This window comes from Sylvia atricapilla, chromosome Z, assembly GCF_009819655.1.
Source record: "Sylvia atricapilla isolate bSylAtr1 chromosome Z, bSylAtr1.pri, whole genome shotgun sequence".
Taxonomy (NCBI): Eukaryota; Metazoa; Chordata; class Aves; order Passeriformes; family Sylviidae; genus Sylvia; species Sylvia atricapilla.
The window spans coordinates 87,831,010-87,856,271 of NC_089174.1; the positions used below are offsets into that span (position 1 = coordinate 87,831,010).

At 48.3% G+C, this 25,262-nt stretch overlaps 2 protein-coding genes across 2 annotated transcripts; both read right to left on the reverse strand.

Moving 5' to 3' along the window:
- Window positions 1–6,849: 6,849 nt before the first annotated feature.
- CFAP53 (cilia and flagella associated protein 53) lies at window positions 6,850–23,444 on the reverse strand. Its single transcript, XM_066339600.1, has 8 exons — window positions 23,208–23,444; window positions 22,041–22,270; window positions 19,659–19,835; window positions 13,407–13,710; window positions 10,387–10,605; window positions 9,243–9,459; window positions 8,742–8,844; window positions 6,850–7,318 (listed from the first exon to the last, which is right to left on the reverse strand). Exons 1-8 carry the CDS (start codon window positions 23,442–23,444, stop codon window positions 7,096–7,098), a joined length of 1,710 nt encoding a protein of 569 aa, XP_066195697.1. The 3' UTR covers window positions 6,850–7,095.
- Window positions 23,445–23,691: 247 nt separating this feature from the next.
- LOC136374300 (uncharacterized) lies at window positions 23,692–24,708 on the reverse strand. Its single transcript, XM_066339601.1, has one exon. The coding sequence runs from the start codon at window positions 24,706–24,708 to the stop codon at window positions 23,692–23,694; it is 1,017 nt and encodes a 338-aa protein (XP_066195698.1).
- Window positions 24,709–25,262: the final 554 nt, after the last annotated feature.

Here is a 25,262-nt window from a genome sequence, read left to right on the forward strand (position 1 = left end):
GGGCTTCCACAATCCCCACAGGTTCCGAGGGGGAGCTGCCAGATCCCACATCCATCCTGCATCCCTCTGATAGCGACGGCCAGAGAGAAAGAGACGCGGCAACCCCCGACATTACATAAAAAAAGCTGTCGGCAAAATGAGTTACAGAAGCAGAAATCTGCAGCAAAGTTAAGCCCGGGGGACAGAAAGTGATTCCTGGTGCCGATCTGGCAGCACCTCCACGAGCTGACCACGGCCACAGGAAGAACCTAAAGCACTAAAATTCTCGTTATGACAGCAGATGATGCTGACACTCTTACGCAGCAAAACCTTTCCTGAAGCCAAGCAGTCCTCCAGGTGAGCCCCTGCCCAGCGTTACTGACGGCTTTGAGAGAGCACATTCCCCGGATCGCGGCTGCCAGCGGCACTCCCGGGAGGATGCAGAGCACAGCGAGAGGGCTCTCTCCACATCACAGAGAGCTCCGAACCAGGCGGATCTCGCACCGCCTGCGAGGAGCCTTTTCATCGGGACAAGTCAATCGGCAAAGATCTCTCTGGACACAAGCCTCTCCCTGGGAAGAGGAGCGGAAAGCCCCGAACTGTGTGGGAGGCATCCACAGCCTGGGGCTGGCAATACCCAAGTATCCCACAGCCACGAAATAACAACAACAAAAAAAATAATATTTAAAACCAGAGCGGAAACAGTGATTTTCTAGTCCAGACCTCACGTTCTGCTTTAAAAATCGCACCTGAGCCTCCAACCTCCATCACGATCACTTTTTAAGAGCAAACCTTCCCTGTGGGAAGCGCCGGGCCCGTCGGGGCGCGGTGCCCAGCCAGGCCACCAGCCGTGTCACCTTCCCTGGCTGCCATGAGGAAGCGGGCGCGTCCCATCGCACCCCTGCCAAGGGATCACATCCAGGAGTTGTGGAACAAAAAGGACTCGGGAAACCGGACACCTCGGAAGCCTTTTCGGTGAGTTACGGCACTCACCCTGCGATTCTGTGATTCTAAGGACTGCGCCTTCCTCCCCCTCCACCCCCGCGGTTTAGGAACACCGGAGGGAAGAATTATTCCGGGGGATCTGGGAGTGTTTTGGCCGCGCAGGTGACGGAGCGCACGGAGGGCGAGGCCGCCGCCGCCACCACCGCGACCCACGGGCGAAGTTCACCCTCCAGCGCAGAGAACCCGGGTGGGTGAAACGCCGGGGGACCGGGAGGGAACCGGGAGGGGACCAGGAGGGGCCCAGGACCCCGCGGAGGACACCGGGGATGTCCCCTCCGCATCCCGCGCACCTGCGGCCGCCGTCCCGGCGGGTGCGGGAAAGTTGCGGGGCTCCTCCAGGACCGGGAAGCGGCCCCCCCCAAAGGACAGGAGGGACTCGGAGAGGTGCCCGCAGAGCCCCCCGCGCCCCCTCCCCGCTCACCTTGGTGTAGAGCTGCGTGGCGGACATGGCCGGGGCGGGCGGCGCTAGGCGCGGGGCATGGGGGCGGCGGGCGGCCGGACCGACCGCCGCACGGACACACGGACACTCCGACACACCGGCACTCCGACCTTTACACCCGCCGCGGCCGGCCGGGCGCGGGCACGGGAAGCGAAGGGAGCGGCAGCGGGAGGAGGAGGAGGAGGAGGAGAAGGAGGAGGAGGAGGAGGAGGCAGCGCCGCTCCGCCTCCGCCGCGCCCCGCTCAGGTATGGGGAGACTCGCCTCGTCTCCTTTCGGTTCCCTTCGGCTCGGCTTTTATTATTTTTTCTTTTTCTAAAAAAAACCCGCTCTTTTTAATAAATATTTTTTCATCCCGCCCAGCTCCGGCGCCCCCCGGGCAGGGTCTCCCGGCAGCGTAGGTTGGTGCTGCTTTTGGGAGGTTTTCTTGCCTTTTATCCATCTTCCTTTCCCACAGAAGGAGAGTAATTAAGGCCCGTGCAGGTGCCCCTTGGTTGGTGGTTTTCGGGTCTTTCATTCCCCACTGGCATTTGGGGATCATCCCCACTTTGGGGAGTGAGGGACGGCATTACTGGGGAATCCTTTGCCAGGACACAAGAGCATTGTCCTCATGAACCCACTGGAAATCCACTCAAGAAATGTGCCAGGGATAGTTTTTCCTCTCTTCCGCCTGCAGGTGGGTTTGGGGTCCCACCAGCGCCGCTGCTCCTGGGCGCGGCTTATGTGTCACTCCTACACCGATGGCAGGAATTGCAACTTCCACAGCAACAGCCAAAAATTGATCCCAGCCTGTCAAATCTGTGGCCATGCTGCTTCCCTCCTTCCCACGGGAGCACCCTGTTCTGCAATTCATGCTTATCCGGCACTTTTAGAGCCTGAGAAGGAGAATGAAATGCAAAGTATTCCTAATTAACCGCTGCTGCTATTCTTTATCGTTCAAGGTATTTTGCATATTAACTGAGCAGGCAGAAAGGCAGAAACCACACTCAGCGGATCCTGTTCCCTGTCAGAGTTGTTTACTCCGTCACTGGGATCCCTCCTCCCGTGGTTTCAGGCTGTGACACTCACAGGGCACCCACAGCCTTTCCTCAAAGTGATCACTGGTGGCATCTCACACTCTGTTTCTTGTCCCCCGCGGGATAAAACTCTCTCCTTTGTCATATTTTCCCTCTTCCACCCCAGAGCCTGGCAGGAAGCAGTGCTGATTTGGTGGAAGGACAGCCAGCATTGCAGATACCTCTCTTTTCCTTCTCTGCTATCCTTCATGAATGCAGGAAAAAAAAAAAAAGAAATGCTGCAGGTGGCTCTGGGGGAAGTCTGGGAAGGAGGAAAGAAGAGGGAGGAAAAAACTGCACCATGTCTAGAAATTACCCTGGGAAAATTCGACAGCGTAATCTCTGCAAGGCCTCCAAGAGAGCTTTGTCAGGCAAACAAAACTTGCTCCTCTCATTTCATTAAATCAACTGCAGAAACAAAACGTGGAGCACTGTGCAATTAGAAGTGAAGCTTTCAGTGAAGCTGGGGTAGCAGTGATAGCCCCGAGGCAAAGCACAGCCATTCCCATGAAATACCAGCTGGTGTCACACGTGATTCTCCATTACTCTAAAACTTTAATTAAACTCGCAAACTAAAAACCCCAAAATACATACAGAATCCCTGAAGTATATCCTAACTGCTGAGTTGCTGGAAATGGTCTCCTCCAGGAGATAGATGCTTCTTTCCATTTGGGAATCAAAACGTGTGTTGATCAAATTTAACAAGCACAGGCTCTTAAATAGCAGTTTACTGTACCCCTTCTTGCATTCACATGGAAGGCACCTTGAGGTAAAAATTAGCTAAAACCCAGGGATTTTCCCCCTTCAAGCACAGCCAGTGGATTCTTTACAGGTACAGGATGGGCTGGAGTTAATTTTAAGGTCCCAGCCTTGTCCCTGTGTTGTAGTGACACGTAGAGACCCCAGGAACAGATGGATGGACGTGTGATGGCAAGGCCAATGAGGAGCATCAATTCCGACAGCTCTAAATGTCATCAGAACAGAGCTGGCTGTTGCCAAGTACAACCCTAGGCCCTGAGTTTTTTGCAGGAAAAGATGTCCCAAAGACCTCAAATCTGGATTTCACTACTCCTGTGCCACACAGAAGTCACCCCATGCCACATCTGGGCACAGTCCTGGGGTCTGGCAGAGTCGCTGTACCCTGGCTCTTTCTGCAGCAAGGGTTCCTACCTGGGTTACAGTAATAGTACATTATACCAGGTGATAAAGCAATGAATAATTAACGTTCCTGCAGATAGAACTGATTCTGTCCAAAGCCCTGCAGCCCAGCCCCAGGGAGGGGGGACCAAGCCAGCACCATGCCACAGGGCACGGGGAAACCACTCCAGAGATCATCTTCTGTGTGCCCAAAAACATCACCATGGAAAGCCCTGGGGTCAGTATAAAAGCCCTTGTAAGCAGAAGGCTGCATGTAGAAAACCCTTAAAGCCTTGGGAGATGCTGAGGATTCAAACCCTGGAGTGAGTCTGGGATGATGTGATCAGGGACTGTCATTCCCAGCCCTGCCAACAGGCAAGTCACCCACACTTTCCACACCTCTGCTCTTCCTCTGTCACCACGACAAATGTAACTAAAAAACACAGGGAAGAATATTTTGCAGAGCTCTGGTGCATGTCTAAGTGGAAAGGCTGTAACTGCCAGGTTTCTAAGTGCCACTGGTTCTGCCTGTGCGTGGCTCAGAGTCCAGGTGCAGGGCAAGCTCCAGCCTGGTCCAGGCTCCTTCCCTCACCAGTGGTGTCCCTGCGCTCGGGGTTTAATAGCTGGTTTGCCTGCAGGGTGGCTTACTGGGGCAGGAAATGCCACAGGATTTCAGGAACAGCAGCTATAACACTCTGGAGGCTCCCAGCAGCACCTGCAAGCCACAATTCCAGATGCGTTTTTCTCATTAATGCCTGGTGACCTGTGAGTCGGAAGTGTAACGTGGGCGCTGGCCCGAGGCAGGCAAAGGCACCACCACGCTTTTGAAGCAGGTTCTGCTTGGGGTCCTATGTGCCCAGCTTGCTGCCAGGAGATCCAAGGAGCTGGAAGAAGAAGGGAATCAGCAGGATTAAGGAAACCTTTCAGTCTCGACAGAGGAGATCGTTCTTCCTGCATCGCTCCTCTGTTAGGGGCAGCAAGAAGGTGCATCTCAGGGAGGCTCTGACACACCCAGCCTCACCAGTCCTTCTGGACCAACCTGAATCCTATAAAGCACTTGGCAGCAAAGGGTTCAGCCCCAGCAACACGTTCCTCCACCAACAAGTTTCTCTCAGAAGAGTTTAGTTCCCCGTTATCCCATGGGAATTCGCTCCTGCTGAAGGCAAACTTCTTCCAGTCTGATCTTTTAATCTTGTGCAGACCTCGTGTTCATTGCAGAGGAAATTTGCCTCCAGGAGCAAGAGCTCAGACAGTCCATAAATGTTTGATAGGTCTGACCACCTCTTCTGAGTTATTATTTTATTTAAAAAGGAGATTTATTATGGTTCTGGATGACTTGAATTCACAAAGCTCACCAATGTGGTACTTTTTATCTCTCATATCGGTTGTACCCAACAAATGTCACAGCCTTTAATAACATGCTTTAATTAATCCTGGAATTCTGAATGTGCTATTATCTTCATTTTTCAAAGAGAGGTCACAATAGTAAAGGAAAATCTACATTGCTTGCACAGGCTACTCCAGGAATCTGCGGCAGACCAGGAAATTAATCTCTTAATCATTCTGCCAATTTGACTCGGTGGTGAGAGCACAGACCTATGACTACCTCAGCTCTCTGCCCTGATGAAACTAATTCCTTTATCTGGGATAACTTTTCCCACCTGCAAAGCAGGAGCAGCTCTGATGTCTCCTGTGTAGCTTTGGAGATGGCTGCTGAAAAGCACCGTGTAAGGACTCAGCATCCTGGTTACCAGCCTACCTCTCCTGATGCTTCACCTTCTTGGAAGCTTCCTTCCTCAGTATCTGTAGGACAACCTGTTTGGATCCAAGGAATCCAAGGAACACGCCATGAGAGGCACTGATCTGGTCAGTCTGGATCCCTGTCGGGATGGAAGCAGTTCTAGTGGACTTGTCTCTCTCCTATCTGGTGGCTCAGGAAGTTTTGTCTGTAAGAAACAATAAAATCCCACCACACTCCTTTTCCCCTCAGCAGGGCCAGGTTCTTCCACCATTTACACCCAGATTTAGCTGGGTTGCTGACAGACCACTGATACTGTTTCAGATTAATACATCTCCACCTGGTCTTTTTCTCCACAGGGGACAGAAAAACATTTGTCCACTTGGTGTCTGCTTTAAACCAAGAGGACACAACGTTGCAGGGTGTTTATTCCTGATTTGTTCCAAGATGTCTGGGATCTGGGGCTCCTGAGCTCTGGTCCCAGCTATTTATCAGCTCCTCTGTGCATCCATTCATGTTCTCACATAACAAAAACACAACCTGGTTTGCCGAAAGGGAGACACATGCTAAAAAGGAGAGCGGGAGAACAAAAACGGCAAGAGCAAGTGGTTAGTGAAAGATAGAAGTTTTGGAAGAAAAGGGTGAAAAAGCAGGTGAAGAAAGATGGCAGAAGCTGAAAAGCTGAAGGAGAGAGAAACAGCTGCAGGTAAGCAGCAGCAAAGACTCATCTGGGAAAAAAAAAAAAAAAAAGAAGAACATAAAACATTTCCAAATGCCACAATGTCTGTGAGCCAGAAATAATGAGAGGTTTTACATGGGATCTTCATTTCCCTCCTCTGAATAGGACAGAGGAAAAACTAATGAAATACACAGCAAGGAGCTGATCAAGGGAGTGGGGAGCAGCTGGGTCACTCCTACCCACGCTCCTCATGTCACCCACTGCTCCTCCTGCATGAGGGGCAAGCTGGCCACTGGGATGGGAGCAGACAGCGAGGTGTCCCTGCTCCCCACTGCCAAAAACACCCACACCTTCCTGGGGACACCGAGCCAGATTTTGTGCTGATGTCTTAAAATGCTGGTGCTCCGGCCCCCCATTCCATGTCCTCAGAGTGCGGTGATCCAAGGAAGCACAGAGAGGCAGAGGTGCCGTGAAAATTGTAGAGAATAAACCTTTTCACAAGACACCTCTAACTTCAGCCCTGTGTACTTAATTCTGCCCAAGCAGAGGATTCACAGACTTGAGACTCCAGTATTCCACAGATCATTCAACAGCGACCAGAATCTATGCAAAAGAATGTCATTTTATTTAATGTTCACCCCACAGTAAAATATATTCAGTTTTATACGTGGTATCTAAATAGAAAGAAAATAATTCTGCGAACATTTTCAGTTTGAAGGGCATTTTAATAAAGGTTTGCTGAAAGTTTTATACAAATTTTCTTTGTGCAAATTTAAAAGAATGCCTATGCATTGTTCATGTCATAATAATACACTATTATATTGTAGAGAGCAGACAGTATTCTTAAATTAAAATGTCAAGCACTTTGCATTGGATTAGATTTGTCAAAAAAAATCCACGGGGGGAAAAATAAACTTTAAAATACTATGTTTCTTGTAATTTCCAATTAAATATTTTGAGTATCACAGTGGAAAAGGTTCTTCCAACTCAAGTCAGGTGTCAGCATCCTAAGGAAATGTCTGAAAGGCAACTGAGTGAGCTAAAATACCATTGTGACTGATGCCCTTAGGAGTCATGCATTAGTGCTTTTTTCGTAGTGGGGGGCTTTATTACAGACTCGTTGGGCATTGACAGAACAAACTGTACCCTTTCTTGGTACTTTCTCTCTGCTTCCATATTTGATTCATGTTCTTTCTTCCTCTCCTCTTCCTCAGCTTTTTGGAGCAACTGTTGATGGGCAATTTGAGATGTGAGCTGGTCTCTGTATTCTTTGGCCTTCTGTGCTTTTCTGGAAATGCCAACAAATAGGTTATTTAAGCAGTGTGGTTAAAATAATAAACTTTATTATTATTATGTAATCAGTTAGCATTTGAGCTTAGACTAAAGAACCATTCGAAGCTCCTTTTAGCAGTAAAGAGTAACTGCCACTATTAACCAAATGCTACATGCTAACCTTCTGTTCTTCAGAGAATTAACTGCATTTTGTTGTATCCTATAAAGCAGACTGTAAAACTGGTGCTAGAACAGAAAGAGGGAAAGAACAACTCCCTGTAATCAGTGTGCCTTCCCTGCTCCTCACAGCCGTGGTGATAGGATAGAAGATTGAGGGTGCTGGGTCTCAGCCTGGCTCGGGCTCAGTGCTGCTGCTGACAGCCATCCTCACCCTCCTTCTGAGAAGAACAAGTCTCTGCTGCACTGATATTCCTGGAAGTGGCTGTCAGAAGAAATCAGTCTTCCATTCCACCTCAGGACTCGTGTACTGCTTTCACTACCCTCTGGAGAAGCAGAGGAAGTCTTTCGTGTTCAGGCCCTTCTGGAGCAGGAGTCACACAGACACTTAAATGCCAGCAGAGGAGTCAGGACTTGTGCACTAACTCAAGAGAGCTGAGGCACAAACCCTTCCTGACACTGCTGAGTGCCATCTCTGCTAAGTGGAGCATATCCCAGCTGGAGCCCAGCGTTATTTCCTTCACAAGGGTGACATTTCTGCCACAGCCAGGAGTTTGTTCCCAATAAAACCCTCAGAGAACACCACAGAAACAGGCTCGGGAAGGAGCTACTTGTATCCCACGGACAAGAGTGGAGAAAGGGCAGGAGTACAAAAGAGGAGTGAGTGAGATAAGGCCCTTTGCCCAAGGCTTTGCATGACACCCAGAGGAACATTCCAGCTACTGCGTGTAAGGATCTGCTCATCCAGAGGCACTGTGAGGCACGGAGAGCCCCGTGCTGCCGGGTTACGTGCTGCAGCCTGGTGTTTTGGTAGTGGACATAGGATTGTTCAAGGGATGTCTGTGGGTGGAGTTTAGCAGTAAGCCCGGACACACTTGTTTCCTGGACCAGGAAGGAACAAACCTTTCATTAACCCTCCTCCCCAGACTTCTGCCACCTGTAACAACAGCTCAGAGCATGAGGAGATGTGTTTAGGAAATATGATTGATGTAAGTCACACGATGACCCAAAAAGACCAACACAAGCCTATGTACCACTATTTTCTGAGGTCAGAATTAATGACTTAATACTAGCTGCAGTATTACAAGTCTGGAACTATTGGGCAGTTTGGAACTGATAAGGTGCATGGTGGGAAAGCCTCTCTAAGTAGAAGGAAGTCTACCCAGTATTCTAGAGTTGTCAGAAAAAAAAGAAACAGCTGCCTCACAAGTTTAAAAGACTGATCTGCAAAGAAATGAGCTGATGACCTAGAAGAAAAGTACCTTATACGTTCTTCTTCTTGTTCACGTTCGAATTCTCTGATTGCTTCAGCCATTGCCTTCTTCTCTTTATCAATCTCTATTTTCCTCTCTGCTTTTTTCTTCACTAGAAAACAAAACCAAAAAAATCCTTTTAGAAGGTAACAGCTCTGCTGAGCTTGAAGGGACAGTGAGGCTGCATTTGGGCTAAGTAGCCTAAATAGCCAGCTTGAGTTTTGTTGCTTCTGAAGGGCCACACAAACAACAGCAAGTGTATTCTCAGCTTATTTGTTTCTCATCCACTAAGAACTGGAAAGTTTTCACATTCAGGACCTCATATAAATATAATTAATAATAATGACAGTTTGCCCATGCAGTCCTTAGTCCACTAGGCTTTGCTCTGGTGATGGCAATGAGGAATTAGTGTGTATTTTGGCAACAGGTTCAGGGAGGGTCACATTGTTGTCCACAATGTGTGCAGGGCCAGCAGCAGGCTGTTGCACTGCCTCTGCCCAGGCCACTTACACTTCTCCTCTATCTGTGTCTGCCTTGCATGCATGACATCTCTCAGCAGCTGAAATCGAGCCTCCCTCTCCTGTTTAATCTTCTCAACCCTCTCAGCCCAAGCCCTGTCCCTCTCTTCCTGGAAGATCTTCTCGTCTTCTCTCTCTTGCTCCTTCTCCCTCCTCAGCTGTTCAGCCAGATGATCCAGGTAAGTAAGCTGCTCCTGCAACAGTGCTTGCTGCAAACACACAGACATTTGCAGAAAATTAGTTCAAAAAAGCATTTCAAATCCTGAAGAGAAGTGATGGTTCACAGCCAGGGTGAGAGCTGGGAGCCCAGAGCTCCATTCCAAAACCTGCCATGGGAAAGAACTGCTCAGAGTCATCTACTGGCCAGAAAATGGGACAAATACAGAGGGATTCCTTTCCCCACAGCAGGTCAGCTGCCTACAGCACACCCATTTTATACATTTTCCACAGCTGACCAGGCTACTCCAGTATCACCTGCATTAAATATAATAATACATCACCTCCTGTAATTCTGCAGCAAGGTCTAACACTGAGTTGATACAACTTTCCTACAGGAGCTTCTAAACACCTCTCTCCTGTATCCTAAATACCCTGAGGTTCATTTGAATGCTGGATAATCTACTTGTTTTGACTTCAGGAAATGACAGACATATCCATTGATTCATGGCATCTCCAAGAAATAAAACATCAGAGCTTGCACCTACCTGTATATAGTTTTTAAATATTTTAAAGTTTTTTACTATTCATTGATTACAGTAAGTTAAATATTTCCTTTCTTCTGCAGTTACAAATGTTTACCACCTCAGGTCCATGAAACAAAAAAAATAGTTTTCCAGCCTCTATTATGTCCATTCAATGAAAGGATGATGAAGCTCAATGAAATCAGCATGGAGGGACCAAAATTCCAGGATTTCCTGAGAACCCCCAGTTCATTTATCCAGCCTTGCTGATTGCAAAGCAGGCTTTAAAGTGCTGTGTTTTTAACAGCTAATGGGGCTTCTGCAGAGGTGCAGAGCACTGTCAGGAGTAGAGGCAACAGGCAGTTCAACAAAAGAATTATGTCATTCAGGGAGAAGGGCTTGTGTCTATTCTCTCTTTGAGGCACTACCCAACAGTTTCACAATCAAACACCTTACTTTTTTTTTTATCATCTCCGCATCATCCCTGTCGGAGTCCTCAAAATCTTTTTCCAAGATTTTCTTCTCTTCAGCAAGCTGCAATTTTTTTTCTGCATCGAGATGCTTCTTCTTGTCCCGCACTGCTTTGAGCAACATCTCCCTGCATTCCTTCTGCTGGTGTTGCCTCTTCCTCTCAAGCTCTTCCTTTTCTTTTCTAAGCTGATGCATCTCGTTTTCCTACAAGGATAAAAGTAGCCAGCTTGTAAAATCACTGCATAACTTCAAACTAAGTGGTGGCTAGAGTTTGTTTATTGCAACATTGAATAGAAAAGCCTTGCTGGCAACACAGAATTAGTGTCATCCACTAGACCTGGTGAAGCCTGAACATTTTAGCAAATCGTTCATTAGAATTCAGGATTTTTATCTGTAATTATCACATGCACTTCAATACAAAAACTGTATTGTGCTTGGTGTTTTTTAAATGTTTCAGGCAGAGCCATCTCTTTAGGGAAATCAGTATCATGCAGCACATTTGATCTATATCAATGTTCATAAGCACTGACAAATAACAGGGCCAGGTGTTCCTGCTGTTTCTGTAGCTATTATCTGTCCTGTGCCTGTGTTGGGTGTTCAGAGCACTGCATCTCTACTGGTCATAAGGCTGCACCAAGTCATGATTGGAACCTTGTATTCTGACGGGCAGTAACTGAATTTCCACGGTTCCAAATCATCCCACTTCATATTGGAAGGAACTTTTTATTCCGCTTTATACTGGAAAAATGCACAGTGAAACTGAGCTCTTAAAAAAGAAGCAATGACAAATTAGAAGTGGGTACTTTGAGATCAAGTAGGTATTTGTATATTCAGGATTATTTAGCCCCCCAAAAATGGAAAAGTAGCATCATTAAGTAATTTATAAGCACAATTTCAGAACATCTTGCAATTGAGTGAGTCTACAAGCACAACTGCACTGAAACATAATCATAACACAGTATGTGACCATCATTAGCATTGTATTATCTCAGAAATCATGCTTTTGCTGTCTCAGAGGCACACAGTTTTTTGCTAATCTGTTTTTAAACTAAATGTCTCTTTTGTAATGTGAATGAGTCCTTTAAAATGCTTCAGCAGGTTTGTCAACAGCATGTCTAACCTTCCCCATATGGAAGCAGAAGCTGCACTCCCTAAGGAACATCCCTTTTTATGCTGGACATAAAGCACCCACGGGTTCTTGCAGTATTTCAGAGCCAAAGCTGACTTTGTATCTGCCTGAACTGTCAAATTCACTTTCAGAAGCTGGTAAAACAGCTTTTAAACTCAATATATATATATATATATACATATAATTTGAGGAATGGAATTAGTAATCCAAAAAAGCTTTGAACAGCAAAGGGAGAAAGAAAGGAGAAATAGTTAGCAGTCTGCTGTGCAAGTTGGGACATGTCTTTGGATGAATTCTGACATCAGTGAATCCGTGTGAGAGCAGCCAAGGATGGGATCCATGGAAGTTTGTTCACTGGGGTAACACAACACTGAAATGTACAAAGAAGTGGTTACCAACCACCCTTCTGCAAACCAGGACCACAGTGCTATGGCAGAAACTCATCAAACTACAGTCAGGATAACATGAAGTCAATCACTTTCCAAGAAATCACAATTCTTTAAGGGAAAAATAAGACAAAGGAGGAAAACAGCTAATATAGATAATGTAGCTAAAGGAAAAATTGCTGTCTCTGCTTTGTTATCCACTTCAGAGATATCATGGTGCATACATGTGGTCCATCATGCCAAAGGTGTGAGTCTTCCTTCACTAAATATTCTATTTTCATTGCAAAAACCAGGAGAAAACTTTATGAAACTTTTAAGAAACACTTAGCTGCGCATTCATCCAGATGAAACTCCTGGTCATTAGGGGCTACCAGTCTGCAATGAAAAACTTGTAATGAGGCCATCTGCCACATCCCTCTTCTGCTGAGAAGGGACTACATCCCATTTTTCCATATAGAAACCCTCCTTCAAGGAAAGTTGTTTGGTTGGGTTTTTTTTTTTTTTTTTTTCAGAGACTCAAACACTTCACCAGAAATGTATCTCCTTGACAGAGCCCCAGGCTGCTGACTCCAGGGGAAGACAGAGTCTTCTAACAGTGCTTTTCTGAAAAGGCCAGTTAAGGAACAGCATTCTTTGCCTGGGAGGTTTGGCAGTGTCTTAGAAGTTGTTAAAAGAAAGCGATTCTGCTCTACAAGTTTTTAAATAAGCAAAACATTAGTCTAGCTTGGAATAAGTGCTCTGTGGTTTCACAGCCAGCATTTTCAGAGCTTTAGGTGCATTACTGTCTCATTTTTATAAAATGGGGAAGTATATGTGATGCCAGCACCAGCTTCCAGTGCCTAGCAGAGTATCCTGAGTGATCAATCCACCTCTACATGTAAATAGCTGCAAAATGAAGACTGAGTCTCAGCTAAATAGCCTCCCATAATTCAAACTTAATGCAGAATACTGAGCTAGCAAGCCACACTAAACCCAGCAAAACTACAGCAACAGAGATGGAAAAGGATGATGAAAAAAGAGGGTAGTGGCCAAGCAGTTGGGCCAAGGTAGGCAAATGCCTCCTGTGATGTGGGATCAACAGCAGCCAGGTCTAACAGGCAAGAGAGCTTAGGTGCTGCTTGCTATTTTGTTTAAATAGATATATATAAAATAAATATTTCAGCTGGGAAACAAGGCCATCCTGCAGGAAGCTGGAAATCAAAAAACTACAAAGATGTTTAGCAAAAGCTTAAAAATGTTTCCATTCCCCACCAGGGCTCTGAGAGACTGAGTGCCAAAACCCTTCAGAGTGCCGAGTTCCAAAAGATGCATTTCCCTCTGTAAACGGGAATGCCTTTGCCACAAAGAGGCTTAGCTTAACAGCACAGGCTCAGATACTAATGGAATCAGTGAAGATACAAATAAGGTATGGATTAGTCTAAATGTCCAGTAAGCCTATCATTAGAAGGGCCTTCTGCACAAGCCTGAATGCAGACCACTGTGGGCATTACCAGCCGTTCAGCCTCCTTCATCATCTGCTGCTTCTCCTCCTCTCGGCGAGCGGCGTGCACGGCCACCTGTGCCTCCCGCACATCCACCATCTCCTGGATCCGTGCTGCCAGCTCCTGCGCCCTCAGCTCCGCCTCCTGATCCTTAGCCAGCAGCTCCTTCTCACAAATCTCCTCCAGCTTCTGCTCCTGCATCTTCTCCTCCTTTTTCAGCACCTCCTTCAGAGTCTGCTGGGCCAGCTGGCAGTCACCCAGTTCCTTCTCACTCCGTTTTTTACAGTGTATGCGATACTCTTCACATTGGTTTCTGGAAGGCAACGTTAAAGTGATTTTTTTTTTTTTTTTTAAAAAGTGTCTCAAAACAATAAGCAGGTCTGGAGGTGTGTGGTGAATGAAGGCTCCCAGCTCATCACTGCTCAAAACACAGCAAGCCAGGACACAAAGTTATATCCCTGCTCTGACACTGATTCCTTGAAGAACCTAAGGAAACACAGAGAGCCTGATTTAGTGGAGGTTTTGACATTAACGAGCTGCATGATTTGAATTTGTATAAAAAGCCTAAATCGACTTCCTCACAAGGGGAAGTGAAGAGGCAGCAGTGAGCTCTGCTCCCTGTGACAGGGACAGCACCCAGGGAACGGCTGGAGCTGTGCCAGGAAGGTTTAGGCTGGATTTAGGGAAAGGCTCTTCCCTCAGAGGGTGCTGGGCTCCCCAGGGAATGGGCACAGCCCCAGAGCTCCAGGAGAGCTGGGACAGCACTGCCAGGGATGCCAGGGTGGGATTGTTGGGGGGACTGTGCAGGGACAGAGCTGTACTGGGGGATCCCTGTGGGTCCCTTCTAGCTCAGGATACTCTGTGAGTGTAAATGACTGTGGGTGTAAACAATACACCCACACATTACAGACACAATGTGTACTCTACGTTTACCTGGAACATGGGGGAGTTGTGTGCATATACACCTTTGATTAATATATAAAACACATGCATGCTACGTTTATTCAAACAGGTCTGTCTCTATTCAAATGAAGACTTAGAAGAGGTTTGTAAGTCACCTGAAAGCTCATTCATATTCAGAAAATACTGCAACTGTGGAAATGTGGGTTACACGGTTGAGCAGGAACCACTAGAAATTTATTAATTTTTAAAGTGAAGTTCTGTGAGAATAATTCAGACAAGTTGCAATAAAATCCTGGAGAAGGTAGAAAGTCAAACAAGCAATGCAGCTTTCAAATTTCATTTACTCTCTGCAACTGAGTTGCATATAAAGAGGTAATTTATCTTCAGCTGAAGAACTCTGAACTAATTGCAGATTCTGCTTTTACTTTTGCAAACAAAGCACTATTGAAATCAACACATGCCATCAAACATTATTTAATTTGAGCAGTCTGCAAGCATTTTAATTCTGTTCTATAAACAGGATATAGATTTTCATGAAGTCAGAATGTGAAACTGGCAGACAAAGGTGAACACCTGGAAGTGTGAAGGATCTAAAAGCTCTGAGATGTGTGACAGACACATGTGAATGCTATGAAAGGAAAAGATATTTCACAATTTAATGCTGAATGAAACCACCTTCCACAGATTATTGCAAAGGTATTTAAGAATTCACAAAAGGTATCATAGAATCATGAACATCTTCATGGCAGCAGTAGTTACCTGCACAATGTGAAATACTGTGACACCACACAAGCTCTAGCTGACTATCCTGTGTAACGAAAATATTAAATATTCATCAGGCAACTACCTCAATGCTATTACCAATCTCTCTGTCAGGGTACTTATTTAATTTTCAAAGCAGAGGTCTCAACACACTTTCTCCCTGTTGGCATTCAACAGTTGCTGCCTCACATTTCACTGGGGACAAGGACATTTCTGCGTTCAAACTCTCAGCTAAAGCACCCAGGGCCATGGAGCCTGTGCTGAAAGGTGAAGGGCACTGTACACAAACAGTGAAAGGGACAGCACTGCTGTGGAAACATTTCCATTCTGCTTGGCATTTGCTGAGCCTGCCACAGCCCTGCCCTGGGCTGATCCCCAGCGTGGGCAGCGGGGCAGGGGGGATTCTGCCCCTGTGCCCCTGTGCCCAGGTGAGAGCCCACCTGCAGAGCTGCCCCAGCCCTGCCTCCAACAGCACAAGGACGTGGAGCTGCTGCAGCCAGTCCAGAGGAGGCCACGGAGATGCTGCCAGGGCTGGAGCCCCTCTGCTCTGGAGCCAGCCTGGGACACCTGGGGCTCTTCAGCTGCACAAGAGAAGCTCCAGGGAGAGCTCCCAGCCCCTGCCAGGGCCTCAAGGGGCTCCAGGAGAGCTGCAGAGGGGCTGGGGACAAGGCCTGCAGGGACAGGACACAGGGAATGGCTTCCCAGGGCCAGAGGGCAGGGCCAGCTGGGATCTGGGGAAGGAATTGGTGGCTGTGAGGGTGGGGAGGCCCTGGCACAGGGTGCCCAGAGCAGCTGTGGCTGCCCCTGGATCCCTGGCAGTGTCCCAGGCCAGGCTGGACAGGGCTGGGAGCAGCCTGGGACAGTGGAAGGTGTCCCTGTCCATGATAAAGATGACTTTGAAGGCCCCTTCCAACCCAAACCATTCCATGATAAAATGCTGTAGTTCAGCGGCAGGGCAGGCTGGTGAAAAGAGATGGTTGTTTTAGCTCTTGGATAAGACAGGAACCTCCTGACCACTGTTTAACCCAGTAATAAAAGCAGAGAGCTGCACAGGGATGTCCATGCCATGAGCCTCAGCACATTCCAAGGACTGCCCCTGCATCCCAGCATGTCAACAAACGCACTACGTCATTGATGGTTTTCTTACATTTCACCACTGGAATCTATCTTTCATCTCCTGGGTGGGAGTTAGTGATGATTAAAGACCACAGCACTAATTAGCATTCATGAAAAACATATTTCTCAAATGTTGTGAGGGAAACATGCCATTATTAAGATTAGAAATCTTACACCATTAGCAATAACTGTATTACCGTAACACAATGGGTTCAAAGTTCTCTCAGCATTGAAGGAATAAAGAACTAGTTATTCTTTTCTGTGATTATAAACTAATCTGATATTTATTGAATTCCCAGCAGGGAGTAGAAGTTAATTATGTTCAGCATTGTTAGAATTTTAATATAAAATAACCCTGTAATTGCTTGATTTCATCAAAATAATTCCCTCAAAGCAGCTTTTACACCAACCCATAAACATCTGCTCCCCCAGATGGCAGGTTTTCTTCCTCACTTTACTATCCTAAGCTTCTTAACATTAAAACTGTGCCTGGATGTGGCTACTCCCAAAGACAGAACCTCCCCAGTTATTTATTCATTCTATGGCTGCAGCACGACGACGTTGCTGGGATAACAACATTCCCCGTATGGATGGCTCTGATGTTACCACAAGAAAGAGGATGTGAAATGTGTTTTATGCAAATTTCAAGACGTTGCAGTTTTCTTTAAAGTCAGCAATGACGAACATGCCCTCAGGCTAGCACTGCTTGAGTCTCTTCTCAGACAAGAGGTGGCTCTCCCTGAAAATGAATTCCAGCAGGATTCCCATGGTCCAAGCCTTGTCCCCTCTGTCACCTTGTGACAAAGGACACCTCCTGGTTAACATTAGTACAGAGAAGCTGTGACACCTGTATCCTCAGGCCATGGCAACCAGCCCACAGGGTTGACAGAAATGCTGCCTTTCAGTGCTCTGGAGCAACACCTGTGTAGCAGTGTAGCTGCTCCTAGACCTCAAGGTTTGAGAATCCATACCTGCACAAGGTATGGATACGGATATGGATTGAGTAGCAGCTGCAGCTGCTATTCCATCTTAATGTTTCAGGAATGTTTCAGGAGTGGAGCACCTTGCTTGGGGGTTAAAGGAAATAGAAACAAGTCTGTACCAGGTTTCACAAAGACATTCAAAAGAGTTGTAAATACACAGGCAAGGAGAAACAAAAACTCATGTGCATATCCACCTGCTACTGGATTGACTTGCCAGGGCTCCTAGGTGTGTCTTGGAATATTGATCTAAAAAGAGAGGGGGCATGCAGGAAGAGAGTATGTTTTTACCATTGATAAATAATAGTAAAAAGTTAAGAATAGCATTTATTTCATCTTTACCTCACCCTTTTTCATTTCTATTTGTGCATATGTTTCGTAATGTACACAATACACCAGCACAGTATATTATTATATATTTATATAGTTGATAAATGAACATATTGGGGTGAGTGTTAGAAGTTTTTACAGCTAGAGGGGTGCAATCAGTGGAGTGGAGGCCATTGCCTCCAGGAGGACAGGCTGTGACACAATTACAGACTCCTGATTGTGGATTTTCAGTCAGTGCTGGTCTCCTGAGCAGCAAATCCTGCTCTCAGATCTCTGCCTGGACCAGGATGGTTCAGGAGGAAGAGTAACATCCAACAGCCAGAGAGTTACATCTGACAGACCTAGGGGCTACTTAAACAAGACAAATACATGCAGATTGAGATATCAGAAGTTATCAATTACCACAGCAGAGACTTCCTTTCTCATCGGAAAAGGACAGAGAACAAAAGAGTGAAATACAGCTAAAATACACAGAACTTTTGTCAGCTGCTGTTTACCAGAGTTCTGTTCATTTATAGGTACCTTAATTTAAAAGTAGAAAGGGACACAGCCAGAGAAACCAGCCGTGGGGTGCATTGCTATAACATCAGGACAGTAGAAGAGAAGGGCTCTGCCCTGTAGGATGAAGATTCATTTGCAAAGATACCCCAAGATTGCCACTCACAACAGCTGTGAAGAGACACGGTTTCACTGCCTCTAAACCCTCTGAGAACGTGCAGCCAGCAGAACACCGACAGGAAAGCCTCAGCAACACTTTTTAACGGGATGCTGTGTGGTGTGAATATGGCTCAGGCCCCAGAGCAGAGTGGGAAAGGTAAAAGGATAATAATGGGATGAAATAATCCCATGAGACTGAGTGAATCAGAGATCAACACGGCTACACTGGGAAGACAAAGGACCTGAGACATTAAGACAGGCAACTACGGCATGAAAGTTCACGTACGTGTCACCAGGTGATGCAGTTCAGTGGTGTGATTAATTTTGCAATTAAAATGTCTAAAATTAGACATCTAAACAGTAATCTGCATATGTGCTAAATTCCCACTCTGATCAACGAGAACCTAATTAAAATGGGTAGAGGCTGGGGTGCAGTTCAACTGACAGGGCAGGATAAGCCTGTTTGAGACTGACTTCAGGTTCCTGTAACTGTCCTGATTTCAGTGATATTTCAAATAGAACAGGAATGTACATTCCCAGTGAATATAAAGATACCAACACTGAGACACTTGCCTTTAGGTGTCTGTGTAACATCTCCTTGGTGTGTAAAACAAGCTACGGTGCAAAATAAAAGACACTTCAGCAGCACCCCCTCCAAAGTATTCTAAAAGTGAGTTACAACCACTTTGTGTGATAGACAGAGAACAAAGCAAAAGCTGCAAAAGGCAAGGGACACATTTTCAAACCACCACGTGAAGTTAGGTAGTGTGTGCACTTCTAACACCTGTCTAAGTCAATAAACCCCACATTTAAACAAACATTTACCTGTGGAATGAGCTAATTTGAGTTTATGCATAAGTGAATGTTGATTTTATCCCAAGCCTGTGCACACTAAGAAGCAGGTGTTGTATATTTCACAGTACCGTGGGAGACTGAGAAAGACACATCAAATTATCACAATTAAATAACATTATTATATCTTTCATCCCTCCCTCAGAAAACCAGATTTCCAAGGATTTGACAAGGCAGATTTCATGCCAAGGCCTCAGTACCTGCAAGTTACTGCTTTCAGTCAGAAAGACTTGGCACAGAACTTCAGGCTGCATTAAAACCTTAGCTGCAGCTGCTACTCTTGAAAAGTATGCAATAAATAAAAACACTGTCTTTTTGGACAATCTTAATGTTTCAGGAATCTCTGACGTATTAGCTTAGTAAGCTTGATTTGGGCCAAATTAACCTTCCATGTTCACTCCAACAGTGTAAAGCTGGAACAGAAATTACAGAAAGGGTTGACTCGGCAGGTGGAAATGCAGTGATGCTCATGTGGGACAAGGAGGACACACTATACTTGGAAGAATTAAATACTTCAGGTTTTTTCTATCTTACTGTTTCCATCACTTTCAGCTTTCCTTCCTCAGTTTATTATTGCCATCTTCTTTTTAAATTGTCCCTATATATTTACTTGGGGCAAATTCTCTTTCATATTTTTATGGCAATATTTTTATGGCAATACCTGAACTGTTGGTCTCGTTTTTCAGCCACCACTTGTAGTCTCTCTTTCTCCCTCTTCTCCCTCAGTAATTTTGCTTGTTCCTTCATCTTTACTTCTCTGTTCTGTACCTTTTCTTCATCAAGTGCCTTCACCTCAGCAAAGTACCTGTTTTCCTCTGCCTCCAGAAAATCACGAAGCCTGTAGTGAAAACATTTGAATAAAGGCTAAATCAATCCTTCTGTTGAAGGACAAAGTTTTAGTTTATTTGTTATTAGCACAAAGTGGGGTTCATAACAAAAACAGTTTGTGTTATTAACACAAACTGGGCTCCTTTCAACACCTCTTGCAAATGTCAGAGAAGTGAACATCAAAATTTAACTTGGGGATCATCCATGTTGTGTCCATCAAGGGAATTTTACAGCACAAGATGAGTGATTCTGTCCAGGAACACTTTAAACTCCTGATTTTACAAACCGACTTTCAAAGCTGCTTTATTAATTCAGTTCCCTATTCATCAAATTCTTCTGATTCTCAGACTACATCTGATAACAATTAGATTTTGTACTATGGCTATCCTTCAGCATAGATCCACAGAATACCCTGAGCTAGAAGGGACCCACAGGGATCATCCAGTCCAGCTCCTGTCCTCGCACAGATTCCCCCAACAATCCCACCCTGGCATCCCTGGCAGTGCTGTCCCAGCTCTCCTGGAGCTCTGGCAGCCTCGGGAAGCCTGGTCACTGCCCCACAACCGTCTGGGGGAAAAACCTTTTCCTGATACTCTCCCATCTCTATGCATCTATAATTGTACTGTCTCTCAAACGACCTCTTGCTATTTTAGCACCACTCCACAAAACACTTCATCCTGAAATATCTTTGATGAGAAAATTATGTCAAATAGGCAGTTTTTAAGCACACCATCATTCACCTCTCTGTTAATCCCAGCGGCGGGAAAGCTGGGGCTACGGAATCCGGAAATTTCAGCCCAAATGCTAGAATGTCTCAGCAGAAAGGGGCTTGGGGGTCCCGGCAGACAAGCCGAGCACAAGCCAGCGATGCACCCTTGCGGCAGAGAAAGCCACTGGCAGCCTGCGCTGCGGGAGGAGGAGCACTGCGAGCGGGTCCAGGGAGGGAATTCTCCCCCTTGGCACTGCTGGGATCCCACCCCAGGGCCGGCTCTGGGCTCTGCAGCATCAGAAGGATGCAGCCTCAGTGGAGGAACACTGAGGGACTGGAGCATCTCTCCCGAAGGCAGAATGTCTCCTGAAGTTCCTGCTCTCCTGAGAGAGCTGGGACTGCCCAGCCTGGAGAAGAGAAGGTGCAGAGGGATCTGACCAATGTATATAAACTCCTGAAGGGAAGGAATGCAGAAAAGACAGACTCCTGCTCCTCAGTAGTGCACAGTGACAGGACAAGGGGACACAAATCAAACTATGTGAAATTCCAAATGAACAGAAGAAAACATTTTGTTTTCTTTTTACTGTGAGTGTGGCCAGATACTGGACAGGTTGCCCACAGGGGTGATTCCATCTCCATGAGTGGAGACAAGCAAAACCTGAATGGACACACACTCCTGGACACCCTGCTCCAGGCGGCTCTAGGGTTGGACCAGATCATCTCAGGAGGTTCCTTCTAACCCCAGTTCTTCTGTGGAACCCATGTACAATTCCCCTGAAGGCACCAGGACACCCAACTGACAACCTTCACAGCTAAAAAGTCACTTGACATGAAAGAGTAACTGAGAAATTAAATCACATTATTTTTCCCAAAGATCAGAAAAGCCCAATTCTGTTCTTTACATGGCAGCAATGTGCTTCACCTTTAATGTTTTTCAAGGACTTCTGGAAAATTTTAATTTTTTCAGCTGACTGTGCTGCGAAGTGTTATTTGTAGGACCTAGACATCAGCTTGATGAGTTTGCAACAAAAGCGTAAGTAAGACTGAACTGAGAGAATTTCTGACACTTTGCTACCCAGAGAAGCTGTGGATGTCCACGGCACAGTCGCTGGAATGAGATGATCCCAGCCAGCCCAAACCACACCGGAATTCTATGATCCTGTGTCCCACCTCTGGAAAAGTTCCAGGCCAGATTGGACAAGGTTTGGAGCAACCTGGTCTGGTGTGAAGTGTCCCTGCCAGGGGGGCTTGGAACGACATAATTTTTAAAGTCCCTTCTCACCCAAACCATTCCATTATTTTGTGATTATACCAAGCTGCTCTTCATTCTCTTTAAAAATCAAGCAAGAAAAGTGCTATACTACTACTTCTATCCTCCTCTGCGGCAGACAGGGGGCTCCAAATGCCACCTCGGGCTACACAGATTACTGTGTTTGAACACGAATCACTGGTGCCCGGCCCTCCGAGCACACACACTGAAAACTTCACTGGCTGCTTGCTCGCTACCTCTCTCTTCTGGCATCGATCTCCTGCAGGTACTGCTGCAGGGCCGCCCGGACCTTCCTCTCGGCAGCGCGGTGCATCCATTTGTCCTCGCCGCCCTTGTGCCAGTCGTAGGCGTTGCAGAAGTGGCGGAACTCCCGCAGGGCACTTTCTTGCTCATGCTGGCCCTCCTCCCGCCGCCTCTCAGCCAAAATCCTCTCGTCGATGATGTCTTTCTTAGGGGGTTTGGCTAGCTGCGAGAGAAGGGAAATGGAGAAAGCGCAGATATCTCATAGCACCCTTCCAGCATGCGATGGGGTCCACACTGAATGCAGAGAGAGACTCTTTACAGGAACTGTAGTGAGAGGACAAAGATTAAAGTGAAAGAGGGAAAATTTAGGCTAGATGTAGGAAGATATTCTTCTTTGTAAGGGCGAGGAATATTTAAGATATTCTTAAATATCCCTTCTTTGTAAGGGATATTTAAGAATATCTTTAAAAGATATTCTTCTTTTTAAGGGTGCCCAAAGCAGCTGTGGCTGCCCCTGGATCCCTAGAGGTGTCCAAGGGCAGGCTGGATGAGGCTTGGAACCACCTGAGATAGTGGCAGGTGTCCCTGTCCCTGGCAGAGGGTGGGACTGGATGAGCTTTAAGGCCCCTTCCAACCCAGACCATTCACGGGTGAAAATACAATCTATTAGTCTGCGTGTTTTTCAGTTGAATTTGTGACTGCACAAGTACCTAACACCAAATGATGAGTTCACGGTAATTATGGGGTAATCACAGAATCAAGTGAGGCTGGAAAAGAGCTCCAAGATCGTCAAGTCCAAACTATGCCTGATCCCCACCCAGCCCAGAACACTGAGTGCCACATCCAGTCCTTCCTTGGACACCCAGGGATGGGGACTGCAACACGTCCCTGGGCAGCCCCTACCAAGGCCTGAACATCCTTTCTGTGAAGAAATGCCTCCTAAATTAGACAAGCCCCGTCTATAATCCCACCCCACGTAGCACCGGGCACCTCGGGACCCCCAAACACCGCACTGGGCTCCCCGGAGACCTTCAAACACAGCACTGGGACCCCTCCTGGCTGCTTCCAGAGTCCCGCCTCAGCCGGCCCCGCTCTGGGGCTCCGGCCCCCCAAGTCCCCGCAGCTCCTCCGAGCGGAGCAGCACCGGCGTGGCCCCTCACCAGCGCCAACTCGTACGGCGCGGAGCCGGTGAACTCCCGGCGTCTCTGGGTGTGAGAGCAGTGAGGGGGCTGGGGACGGGGCTGGGGACGGGGCTGGGGACGGGGCTGGGGACGGGGCTGGGGCTGCGGCTGGGGCTGCGCGGCCATGGCGGATGGAAGCGCCGCGTTGCTGAGGAGACGCGCGCGGGACGGAAGTGGCATCATGGCGGCGGGGGCGCTGAGGGGGTGTGCCGGCATCACGGGGCCCCTGAGGGGTGTCCTGGCAGGGCAGGGGCGCTGAGGGGCTGTACCGGAATGACGAGGGCACTTAGGGGCTGTGCCGACATGGCCGGGGCGCTGAGGTGTGTCTTGGCATGGCGGGCACACTCAGGGGTGTCCTGGCATGGCGGGGGCACTGAGGGGCTGTGTTGGCATGGCGGGGGCGCTGAAGGATGTCTTGGCATGGCGGGGGTGCTGAGGGGCCGTCTTGGCATGGCGGGCGCACTCAGGGGTGTCCTGGCACGGCGGGGGCGCTGAGGGGCCATGTTGGCACGGCGCGGGCACTGAGGGGCTGTGTTGGCATGGCGCGGGCTCTGAGGGGCCATGTTGGCACGGCGGAGGCGCTGAGGGGCTGTGCTGGCATGGCGGGGGCCTGAGGGGCCTTGTTGGCACGGCGGGCACTCTCAGGGGTGTCTTGGCATGGCGCGGGCGCTGAGGGGTGTCCTAGCATTGCGGAGACACTGAGGGGCTGTGATGGCATGGCGTGGGCACTAAGGGGCCATGTTGGCATGGCGGGCACTCTCAGGGGTGTCCTGGCATGGCGGAGGCACTGAGGGGCCATGTTGGCACGGCGCGGGCGCTGAGGCGCCATGTTGGCATGGCGCAGGCACTGAGGGGCCATGTTGGCATGGCGGGGGCGCTGAGGGGCCATGTTGGCATGGCGGGGGCACTGAGGGGCCATGTTGGCACGGCGGGGGCACTGAGGGGTAATTTGACATGGCGCGGGCGCTGAGGCGCCATGTTGGCATGGCGGGGGCGCTGAGGGGTATCTTGGCATGGCGCGGGCGCTGAGGGGCCATGTTGGCATGGCGGGCACTCTCAGGGGTGTCCTGGCATGGCGGAGGCACTGAGGGGCCATGTTGGCACGGCGCGGGCACTGAGGGGCTGTGTTGGCATAGCGGGGCACAGAAGGGTATCTTGGCATGGCGCGGGCACTGAGGGGCCATGTTGGCATGGCGGGGGCGCTGAGGGGCCATGTTGGCATGGCGGGGGCGCTGAGGGGCCATGTTGGCATGGCGGGGGTGCTGAGGGGTAATTTGGCATGGCGCGGGCGCTGAGGGGCCATGTTGGCATGGCAGGCACTCTCAGGGGTGTCCTGGCATGGCGGAGGCACTGAGGGGCCATGTTGGCACGGCGCGGGCACTGAGGGGCTGTGTTGGCATAGCGGGGCACAGAAGGGTATCTTGGCATGGCGCGGGCACTGAGGGGCCATGTTGGCATGGCGGGGGCGCTGAGGGGCCATGTTGGCATGGCGGGGGTGCTGAGGGGTAATTTGGCATGGCGCGGGCGCTGAGGGGCCATGTTGGCATGGCGGGGGCGCTGAGGGGCCATGTTGGCATGGCGGAGGCACTGAGGGGCCATGTTGGCATGGCGGGGGCACTGAGGCGCCATGTTGGCACGGCGGGGGCGCTGAGGGGCTATGCCGAGGTCAGCGGATCCTCACGGCTGTCAGACACCCTCCAGATGATCAGCGGGCCCCGGCACACCGCGCTGCCGCTGTGACTCCGGACCCGGCACACCGCGGCACCCCGAACCACAGCCCGGCGCCTCCTGTGCACCTCCACGGACCGCGACTCCGCTGCCTGTGCCAATGCCTGTGGTCAAATGCAGAATGGTTAAAAGTTTCTGAGGAAGGGATGTTCTTTAACCATGTGTTATGAATGCCTATTATAAAGTTGGTTTTTCGCAAGATGTGTGTTATATGGTTAATAACTTTGTGGTAAAGATATAAGTTTTTATTTTCTGCCACTAGTAAAGAAAATTAGGCATAGTAGTAGTAGTGATATAGGGTGCTTA